At 49.5% G+C, this 11,340-nt stretch overlaps 1 protein-coding gene across 1 annotated transcript in view; it reads left to right on the forward strand.

Annotated features, from left to right (window-relative positions):
• ITGAL (integrin subunit alpha L) overlaps positions 1-6,046 on the forward strand; it is a 54,527-nt gene extending 48,481 nt beyond the window's left edge. The window contains exons 26-31 of the mRNA XM_007950300.1: positions 2,104-2,217; positions 2,488-2,544; positions 2,656-2,754; positions 3,162-3,257; positions 4,038-4,148; positions 5,867-6,046. Of these exons, the coding sequence (XP_007948491.1) occupies positions 2,104-2,217; positions 2,488-2,544; positions 2,656-2,754; positions 3,162-3,257; positions 4,038-4,148; positions 5,867-6,046 (657 nt within the window). The remainder of the gene's footprint in view (positions 1-2,103; positions 2,218-2,487; positions 2,545-2,655; positions 2,755-3,161; positions 3,258-4,037; positions 4,149-5,866) is intronic.
• The last annotated feature ends 5,294 nt before the right edge of the window (positions 6,047-11,340 follow it).

Raw genomic sequence — 11,340 nt, forward strand, 5'->3', positions numbered from 1 at the left:
CCAGAGGGTAGACACGTATTAACTTGGGTGAAGGGAGAGGCTATATAAATAAGGGGGACGTCAGCCCAAAATGATCAAGGCAGAGGACACAAAGAGGAGCAGGAGTCTTAAAGGCAACAAAGGTGAATCCTATTACATACCGAATCCTGCAATGACAGTAATAACAATGTCTGCAAGTGGATGCATGAACAGAGGTGGGAAGAAATATGGGGCTACACCCGGGACTATACACAGGTTTGACAGAGGATGTTTCTACATATGTATTTATATACGTTGCAAATATATGCATGAATATAGCAGAGCACACAGGGGCAAAGTTAGGAAAATTTCTTAGCTATAACCACATACCTTGAAGGAATGAGGTGCTGGGTCTGAGGGCTCAGGACCATACTCAAGGGACACTAAGGTCAATTGGCATAACTTCGTCCACAAAGATGATATCCTACTTCGGTGAGCAGGGATCGTAAAAGTTTGTTAGCAGCCACCTAAGGTGTGACTATTGCTCTCTTTCCATTCAGAGCAAAGAAGAGTGTGGTAGTTACGTTTGTGTGTCAGCTTGGCTGGGCCTGGTTGAGTGTCTGGGCAGCTGTAGTTAATCCCCATGAGGAGACTGGCAATCAACTCCATGGTGGGATCTACCACAAGCAGCTGAGTAGCTGCCTTTGGGATGTGGTCTGCTTCCTGTATATAAGGAGAAGCCTTGGGATCTTTAGCTTGTGGCACGCTTGGCTGCATGTAGCCGTGTCGTTGTTCAGCAGCCTGCCATGCTCTGCTGACCTGGGACTTACGATGGACTTAAGTTAATGGCCTGGCGTGTGGTTTGGTAACATCGGGACTGTACCTTTTTACTTGTCAACCTTGGGCTTGGCAGCCTCAGCAGCCAGCAGCTGTCTGAGTGAAGAAATGCCTCTGGCTCCAGTGGGCCGAGAGCAGGAGGCAGAGCTGGACCCCAAGATTGAGGGGCTTTCACCCAGCCCCTAGAGCCTGCCACTTTGAACTTGGACGTAAAGCCTCCAAACTGTAAGAGAATAAACCCCTGTTTGTTAAGGCCATCCCATTTGTGGTATATATATATTCTTGTCAGAGTGGCACTAGGTAACCAGAACAGAGTGAAGAAAATCAAAGATACAAGGAAACAATTAGTCCTATGGACCACATGAACCCCAGTCTTCATAAGCATGAGACCAGAAGAACTAGATGGTGTCCGGCTATCACTGCTGACTGCTCTTGAAGGGATCACAGTAGGGGGTCCTAGATAGAGTGGAAGAAAAATGTGGAAGAAAGTGCAAAATCATAAAAAAGACCAAGCTTACGGGTCTGATGGAGACTTGATGGAGACTGATGGAACCCTGAGCCTAGGCCCTCAGATACCCTTCAAGGCTGGAACTAAACTCACCCCCATGGCTCAACTTTCAGCCAAGCCATAGACAAGCCTATAAGGTGAACACTAACACCAGGAAGGTACACACAAGGACAGCGTTTGCCCAGGGATGAAGCTCAGAAAGCTGGGGGAGGTGCAGGTAGGCAAGAAGGATGAATAGAAATAGTAAATACGGGAAAGCAGTGGGAAAAGCTATTAATTATGGTGATTGCAATGAACGTCACAAAACAAAATGTATACAAATTGGATAGAAAACCAATTTGCTCTGTAAACTTTTACCAAAATCACAACTGAAAAAAAAAAAAAAAAAAAGACACAGCTCTTGCCCTCAGGGAACTCCCAGGCTAGTGGAGACCCAGACACACTGCCATCCTGCTGGGGATGTAAGGTGCTGTGGGGACGCAGGAGGGGGTGCTGTCCCATCGTTCGGGAGTCCATGAAACCTCCAGAGACGATGTTGAGCAGGACCTGGCAGGAGGTGTGAGGTTGGCCACGTGGAGAAAGCAGGGAAGAGCATCCGGGACAGAGGGAGGAGATGTAGCTGGGACTAGGAGGTCTTGGGGACAGGGGACTTGGTGGATCATTGCACTGTACCTAAAAAATAACAAGCCTGTGTGTCTTAGCCAATGGCATTGGAAGAGGTGCATGAGGCCGGAGGGTCGAGGGTAGAGCTGGGAGACTGGAATTCAGGGCTCTGCAGCTCCATGTTGTTCTCTGTCAAGGTGAGGATTCAGCCTTCAATGTATGACCACAACATGCCCGCCCTGGAGGCCTTGGTTGGGGTACCACAGTCTCACAACAAGGGGCCCATCGCACACAAGTGGAGCGTGCAGATGGTGAGTGGTGCGCAGAGTGGGGAAGGAACGGGCGTCTGTGAAGGGTGGGCGCAGAAAGGGGTGCAGATGGCAGAGCTAGATGTGTTGGAAGGGGGTGACGATGGATGAATCCTGTTGGACTCGGTGGTGTCTGAGTCTACCAAGGCCCAATGAGGGAGGAGAACTGGGATGCCCAGGTCTGGAGGAAGGAATGCCAGGTTCCGGCTTTAAGGGGCCAGTGTCTTCCCTAAGCTCTGGACTAACCAACGACCCTCACCCCATCATTCTTAGGATCCTCCTGTCTCCTGCCATCATGAGGCTCTGAAGAGGCTGCCCAGCAGTGCTGAGGTACAGACATGGTAGACAAGCAATGGGTGGGGGCAGGGCAGAGCACGAGTGCGTGGAAGGAGGAAGATAGGTCCCCCTGACCCCTCTGCTATCCCTTGTCCCCCCCATCAGCCGTGCCTTCCTGGAGCCATGTTCCATTGCCCAGTTGTCTTCAAACAGGAGACCCTCATCCAAGTAATTGGAACACTCGAGCTCGTGGGAGAGATTGAGGTAACACCTACGTGCTCATCACAGACAGGAAGTGGTTGTTGGGGCCCAGGAGCCTGGGTACCTCATGGTGGGTGGGCTTCCTCACCAAATAGTCTTTCTCTATCTTTCTTTTCTCCCTTGATGAAAAATCCCCACAGTTGCAGATGAAACAGAACCATGATTTGTTTAAAATGATAGGACTGGTTTCGTGGGCCTATGGCTAGTTCATATGTGTTCCTTATAGAAAAACTTTCCTTCCCACAATGAGAGGGGAGACATTACAATACTACAGGGAGACTTCAGTAGAGGTGGTGCCCCGCACTGGGACCCATTCTCCTCTACTTCTTCCCACTGAGTGGGGACAGAAGCCAGCTGACCCTTGGTCCTTGTCCTCTGTGGCCATCACAGCTACCCTGCCTCTTCCACAGGCCTCCTCCATGTTCAGCCTCTGCAGCTCCCTCTCCATCTCCTTCAACAGCAGCAAGCATTTCCACCTCTATGGCAGCAACGCTTCCCTGGCCCAGGTATCTCCCCAGGGGTGGGAACAGGAAGCCGAGGGATCTGGGAAGCCCAGGGCACAGCTAGTGGTGGGAGGTCTACCAGGCCCGGCCCCAGTAAGAACTTCCCAACAGCCAGAGAGCCACGAGTGTTGGAAAGGCCTCCTTGGAAGCGATCCCACCACCACTGCGGGTAGTCGAACAGACCACAAAGCCACCCATCCGAGATGTTGTAGACTTTGATGTCAGCAAAGGGAGACCAGCCCAATAGTCAGAGAGTGGAGAGCCAGGCACGCTATGGGAAGAGTGACAAGTGCAGAGGCCCAGGATGGAAAGAGTGGGACTGGCAGGTGTGAGGAGCAGGGAGGAAGTTCAGGCTGAGCGGGTGGAGAAGGGAGGATGAAGCTAACAAGGTAAGCAGGAGTCAGGTGCTGGAGGGCTCAAGGCTGAGCTGAGATTCCGGGACTGTTTCCTGGGGCTGATGGGGAGCCATTTAAGGGCCTGAAGTAAGTCGCTCGTGAGCCTATGGATAGTTCGTATATGTTCCTTATAGAAAAACTCTCTGTCCCACCATGAGAGGGGGGACATTACAATGCTGCAAGGAGACTGCAAGGAGACTTTGGTGAGGTTTTGCCCAATCACTCTGATGACTACAGTAGAGGACCTACTGAGGGAGAGAGACAGGAGTCAGGGGCTGGTCTGAGACACGGTCCAGAGGGGAAAATGGTAAAACCTAGAGACTGGGCCCAGAGTCAAAGGTGCCTTCGGAGGCATGAAGGACTTCCTCCCTTCCCTCCCTGTCCCCAGGTCGCCATGAAGGTAGACGTTGTGTATGAGAAGGACATGCTCTATCTCTACGTGCTGAGTGGCATCGGGGGGCTGCTCTTGCTGCTGCTGATTTTCTTGGTGCTGTACAAGGTAGGAGCTTCTGGGGTCAGAGGCGTTGCTAAGACAGCTTAGGAAAGGGGGAGCTGGCAGGAGCCAGAGAGGAGAATCCCAAGAAAGGACGTCAGTCAACCTCTTTCTTTTACAGCTGAGGGTACTGAGGCCCAAAGAGCAAGAGAAACTTTTCCACCATCACTTGGCAAAGTCCTGGTAGAGCCAGGACGAGGTCGCAAGGGAGAGAAAGGAGCTCCCATATATCAAGGGCCCAGGCACTGCTGTACAGAGGTGCACACCGTAAACATGGCCCCTGCCTTTGTGGAGCTCACAGCAGAGACAGACAGGAACAAAGATGATGAGGGTTACAAATGGGGGCCTCGATGCTCTGGAGCCTATAGCAGAAGACTAACCTAGGTGAGGGGAAGTCTGGGAAGGCCTCCAGAGGGAGGTGGCATTTGATCTGGAATTTGAAGGATGAGATGAAATCAACCAAGTGAAGAGTAGTGGGGGGTCAAAAGTCTTATGTAAAAAACTCAAATATTACAGAAAAAGAGAACCTAGAAAATCAAAGGTTTTCCCTGTTGCACGTCTAGAGGGTGATCATTAACAAGCAATTTGTTTATATTCCTCCAGGTTTTGGCGTTTCGGTAACATGTCTGTGTATGAGAGAAAGAAAGTCAGTTTATGCGTATATATCTAGAAAGCATAAATGGGATGATATTATACAGTTTGGGAATTTGCATTTTCCACTTGATCTTATATCCTGATGTCCTTCCATCTGACACAATCAGACCACGTCTCGCATTTTTAACCCCTGAGAGTCGGGATGTCCCATCATTTATTGAATGAGCACCTGCATGATGGACATTTGGATTGTTTCTAATATATATCTATTTCAAACTGTGGCAAAAAAAAAAAAAAACACTCTTTTTACCCACATCTTTGCACACTTGTCCAACAATTAAACCAACAAAACCCAACGCACTGCCATCAAGTCAATTCAGAGCAACCCCCATTGGGTTATCAAGACTGTAAATCTTTGTGGAAGTAGATTGCTTCCTCTTCCTCCCATGGAGCAGCTGGTGGGTTTGAACAGCCGACCTTCTGTTTAGCAGCCAAATGCCCCTACCCACTACACCACCAGAGCGCCTTTGCCCAAATATTACTTAGGATTAATTCCTAGAAGCTGGGCTGAAAAATACATATGTTTTAAGCTTTCAGTAGAGAGCACATGGCACCTATTAAGCCCTTTCTAGGTGTGGGCCCTTTCTCTTAGTAATTCTAGATGTTAGTTCCCTCCCCGAAAAGATTGGTACATGACTTTTTTTAATAGACTGTATTTTCTAGAGCAGTTTTAGATTCACAGAAAAATTGAGCAGAAAGTATAGAGAGTTTGCATATAGCTCCCCTACCCCCGTATACTGTTTCTCTATTGGCGTCTTGCTTTCCCGTAGTACATCTGTTACAGTTGATGAACCTGTGTCAATACATTGGTATGTGACATTTTGACCAGCTTAAAGAACAAACTGTTAAACTTACAGCTTTAACTTATCACCAGGACTTGGGAGTGGCAAACACCATCCCCCCATCTGGGCACCAGATGTCTGTAGCGCGTATGATTTAGTAACGTAACATTTTCAGTAGAGGTGGTGCCCCCCACTGGGACCCATTCTCCCATTTTCACGTCCCACTGGGCCTGTCTGTCCCAAGTGCGTTGTGGACCTCTCGCTCACTCGATTTTTGTCTCCCTGCAGGTCGGCTTCTTCAAACGGAACCTGAAGGAGAAAATGGAGGCTGACGTAGGTGTCCAAAATGGAATGCCTGGAGAGGGCTGTGAGAAGTCAGCGTCTAAGGAAGAGGCCGCGGATCCAGGCTGCCTGGAGCCCCTCCACGAGGAAGAGACGCAGGATGGAGAGGCAAAGACTGAGGCCTAGGCCTGATGCACAGAGGGCCTGGGACTGGCCTCCGGATGCGATGCTTGGGGCTGGTCTGCTCCACCTGCATTTCACCATGTGCGAGTCGCTGCCCCTCCCTCGGCCTCCGTGTCCCTGTCTCCAACCTGGAGCTCATTCCCACATGCCTCCTTTGCAGGCTTATGATGAGGATCAGCTGAGGGATGGACCCGGAGGGCTCCGGAGGTGAGGCCCTGTAACTGGCGGATCGCCTTGGCTTCCACAGCCCCTCCTGGCCTCCTCCCCAGGAGGAGAATGTCTGATATGAATTTGGAGAAACTGTAGTCTCAGGATCTAGCGACGCTTCCGGCCCCCACATCACTTGTCCTTGGATGTGCACAGATGCCTCACATGCCCACAATGAATTGTCCTGCACTCTCTCCTGCCTGGAGTCCAGCTTCCCATTCTTCCGCTAGAGAGTGAATCTGATCTGTGTCACTCCGTTGTCGTGGGAAACCCCTTGTGCTTTGGCTAAAGCCCATATTCCTCAACATGCCTTCCAAGGCCCTGCGAAGGTAGGCCCCAATCACACACTCGCTCCTCCCCTAGGGCACCGTTTCTCCCTTTCTAAGCTCCAGTTCCACGGCCTTGCTCATGTGCTGAGCTCCCTCCGCTTGAAACATCCCCAGGCCCCTTTTCTGGCTAGCTCTCCCTCAGCCTCCAGGTCTCCGCTCTTGCAGGCTTCCTCAGGGCAGCCCCTCCCACCCAGCTTACTGGGGTTCCGCATCAGAACAGCCTGCACTTGTCCTTCGTCTCATGGATCATATTTGAATCAACTGTTAGACGATTTACTTATTATCTGGGTCTCAGACTGAACGCCCTGAGGATGGAGACCTTATTATTCACGTGGGATTCCTGGTGATGTCACAGGGCCACGCACATAGTAGATGACTGACACAGTTCCAATGAATTACTGAGGGAGCCTGTGGACGGCTGGAGAAAACGTTTGGATGACCCATGGCAGCCACAGCCTTCGAGGCCCGGCCTTCCTCCTCCTCCCTGTGCCCCTTGCCCCACAGCCTCTCCAGGGGCTCCATCACAACATGTACAGTGGCCCTCGTGAGACTGAACTCAAAGATGGGGACATGTCTGCTCGTTGGATCCCTGGCGTCAAGTACAGTGCTTGCATTGTTGCTCTTGTTGTCATGTGCTGTCGAGTTGGACCCAACTCATAGCGACCCCTCCTTGGGTTTCTGAGGTGGTATCACTATGGAAGCAGATCGCCCCATCTTCCTTCCAAGGAGAGGCTGGTGGATTTGAACCGCCAGCCTTCTGCTTAGCAGTCAAGTCTGCTCATTGGATCCCTAGCATATGTGCTTGCATATATGTTCCCAATAAATGTGAAATTCTGCCCAATTTTATGTTTTTGTGCTAACACATTATTCAGCCAGATCCAATTAAATGAACGTTTCCTTCTCAACCTTTCACTAAATCGTCCTAAAACCTCAGCGTTTTCTCTCTCCTCTCCCCTCCCCTGCCCCCTCCTTGCCTCCTCTCTCCTCTCTCTCTCTCTCTCTTTCCCTCTCTCTCTCCTCTCCCTCTCTCTCCTCCTCGTGATGACTCTCCGGAGATAGGCCTGCACCTGACGTTGTGAGCTAATTCAAAAGAGAAGCAGAGAGAGAGATGGAAAGTGGGAAGAGGGGAGGGGACATTGAACAATTCTTTAAATGTGGGTATAGATCCCAATTCCTGAGCACTTGATTGTACTCATGAGGAGTCTGTACCTTGACCAGGAGGCTGTCGTTCGAACAGAACAAGGGGACACTACATGGTTTAAAATCAAGAAGGGAGTGTGTCACGGTTGTATCCTTTCTCCACACTTATTCAATCTATATGCTGAGCAAATAATTCGAGAAGCTGGACTATATGAAGAAAAACGTGGTATCAGGTTTGGAGGAAGAATCATTAACAACCTGAGATATGCAGATGATACAACTTTGCTTGCTGAAAGGGAGGATGACTTAAGGCACCTACTGATGAAGGTTGAAGAATACAGTCTGCAGTATGGATTATGTCTCAATATAAAGAAAACAAAAATCCTCACAACTGGACCAACGAGCAGCATCACAATAAATGGAGAGAAGATTGAGGTTGTCAAAGAATTCACGTTGCTTGGTTCTACAATCGATGCCAATGGAAGGAGCAGTCAGGACACTAGACGACGTGTAGCATTGGGAAAGTCAACTGCAAAGGAACAGTTTCAAGTGCTGAGGAGCAAGGATATCTCCTTGATGACTAAGGTGCGCCTGACACAAGCCATGATATTTCCAATCGCCTGGTATGCATGTGAGAGCTGGACAATGAATAAGGAAGACCAAAGAAGAGTTGATGCTTTTGAGTTGTGGTGCTGGCGAAGAATGCTGAAAGTACCGCGGACTGCTAAAAGAACTAACAGATCTGTCCTGGAGGAAGTGCAGCCAGAATGCTCCTTGGAAGCAAGAATGGCCAGACTTCGTCTCACCTATTTTGGTCATGTTGTAAGAAGGGACCATTCCCTGGAGAAGGATGTCATGCTTGGTAGGGTGGAGGGTCGATGAAAGAGGGGGAGGCCTTCAATGAGATGGATTGATACGGTGGCTGCGATGATGGGCTCAAGTATAGCAGGGATTGTGGGGCTGGCGCAGGATCGGGCAGTGTTTCGTTCTGCTGTGCATGGGGTCGCTATGAGTCAGAAACGACGGCACTTAATAACAACAACATAGATCCTCCCACCTTTAGAAGGGAGGACAGGCCAGACACTGCTGCCCTCTTCCGGTCAGAAGGAAGGGGGCTGCTCCTGAGCCCCTGGAAGCCCAGACCCAACACTGACTGGAGCGTCCGTGTAAGGTGGGAGAGGAGAAGCAACATTTTGGGGCCCCCAAGCAGTGACCTTTGATAGCTGCCTACTGCTTGCAGGAAGTAAGTGAAAATTCACAAGCCTGGCACCCAGGCCCGGAACAATCTCCCTACTAGCCTCTCCAGATTCATCTGCCCCCTCCTGGCCCACCCCGCAGGGAACCACTGATAAGCGTGACAGAGAAGGAAGCAGTGAGGCACATTTTCCCAGAAAAAAGGGAAAATAGCTGTCAGGAATATCACAAAACTGCTAAAAGAACATAAAATTATCTCCAGGTATCTTAAACGTAGGTCATTTACTCAGGGTTCTCTGAGGGCTTTGTGGCAGGTCCTGAAGACATGGTGTGGAACAAGACAGACAAGTTCTTGCTCTCAAGAAGCGTCCACCCCCGTGGGAAAACAGACTGGAAGCAAATAGGAATTGGATTTCAGTAGCAAGAAGGGCTATGAAGACAATAAAGCAGGATAAGGGGTGAGAGGATGGTAGGGAGGGCTGTTTCAGGTTAGTGGTCGGGAAAATCTCCCTGAGGAGGTGATATTGTGACACTAAAAATAACCTTGACTATTTAACAAAAAAAACTCAGGGCCATAGAGTCAATAGTGACTCCCATTGGATTGTCAAGATCGTCTCATCGTTCTCCCACAGAGCAGCTGGTGGGTTTGAACCCCAAACTTCTGGTTAGCAGCCAAATGCCTTACCCACTATGCCACCAAACCAAAAAAATAAAATAAAAAACTCACTGCCATCAAGTTGATTCCGACTCATAGTGACCCCCTTTGGGTTTCCAAGGCGGTAAATCATTACAGTAGATTGCCCAATCTTCCTTCCATGGAGTGGCTGGTGGGTTTGAAGTGCCAAGCTTCTGGTTTGCAGTCAAATGCCGTAGGCACTGTGCCACCGAAGCTCCTTATTTATGTATTTAGTAATCAAGGTCAGAAACAAAAGCACAGAACACCTGTGAAGTTCATTTCAGGATGAGACCTGCTATCGTCCTGTCCAGGAATGGGTACCCCACCTCACCCAGCAGCACCATCCTCACGTACCCACTGGTCCTTCCCCATCTTTGTGTGTGCTGTTGCCTTTGCCAACATGCCTTGTTGCTTCTCTTTGGATCCATCACACTCTTCCTTACTTCAAGGTACTTCCCCGGTGAAGCCTTCCTCGCCCCTGTGTTGCAGGACAAAATTCTTTATTCCATCAGCACTTTGCTTCCCCTCCCTGGGGCACAGACTGCCTCTGTGCTGGCTCCTCTCTCAAGACAATGAGTCCTGGCAAGCAAGGACCCAGGCCTCAGTCACATGTGTTACCAATACCTGGCCCCTCATTGGGGGTCGCACATAAGGGGTGCTTATTAATGTTAAATTCAGTAGCTCTGAAACACTTTGGTCTCAGGACCCCTTTATACTCTAATAATTATTGAAGATCCCCAAAGAGACAACCCAAAAAGGGTTATATGTATTGTTATTTATCAAATCAGAAATTAAAGCAGAAAAATTTAAAACATGGCAACACACAAGCCACACTGTATAAGCCGTCAGAGTGTCATCACATGTCATGGACTTTCTAGAAAATACTGTGTGCTTGTGAGACCAAGAGAGTGACAAAAAGAAACTTCTTAGCCTGATTAAGAAAAGGGTCGATCCAGGCTCTGCCACTTTGCTAGCTGTGGGACGTTGTTGTTACGTGCCGTCGAGTAGGACCCGACTCATAGCGACCCCTTCTTGGGTGTCCGAGGCAGTGTCACTATGGAAGTAGATTGCCTAATCTTCCTTCTGAGGAGTGGCTGGTGGGTTTGAACTGCCAGCCTTCTGGTTAGCAGTCAAGTGCCTTAGCCACTATGCTACCAGAGCTGTGGGATGAGGGGCAATTAATGCTGCTGGGACTCACTTCCTCATCTGTAAAATGGAAACAATAATTGTAGACCACAGAGCTGTTGTGAGGTTAAATGAGATAAGATTTGCAGCGCTTCATAATGGCAGTGGACAGAAGTGGTTTAGTGGGGCGGGATATTCAGGGTCAGGGAAAGCAGCGTGCTGGGCTACAGACAAGGCGGGGTTGGTGTTCACTTCCGTTCACTTGCTGCATGGGCTTGGGGAAGATCTGTACCCTTTGCAGGTTTGCTCTGCTCTACCTCGGCTCCGAAGGTACATCAGAAACAGTCATGGATGAGAGGGACAAGGACAAAGCAGCCGAGTCCCCGTCCTCATCTTACCTGGGCTAATCTATTCAGAGGCTCTGTGCATACAGGCCACTCTATCAATGAGGCACCTTAGACACTGTACCCAGGGGTTCCCACCTTTCAAGGGTCTACAAATGTGTTTGGAAGCAGAAGAAAAAAAATCAATTCCAAAATAATTAACTTGTGTCACAGAAATAAATGTCTGCAAATGAAACCATGGACAGTCAACCAAGGTTCTATCCACCACATACGGTTACATAT

This window comes from Orycteropus afer, unplaced genomic scaffold (assembly GCF_000298275.1).
Source record: "Orycteropus afer afer isolate SDZICR_OR568_19922 unplaced genomic scaffold, OryAfe1.0 scaffold00266, whole genome shotgun sequence".
In the NCBI taxonomy this organism is placed as follows: Eukaryota; Metazoa; Chordata; class Mammalia; order Tubulidentata; family Orycteropodidae; genus Orycteropus; species Orycteropus afer.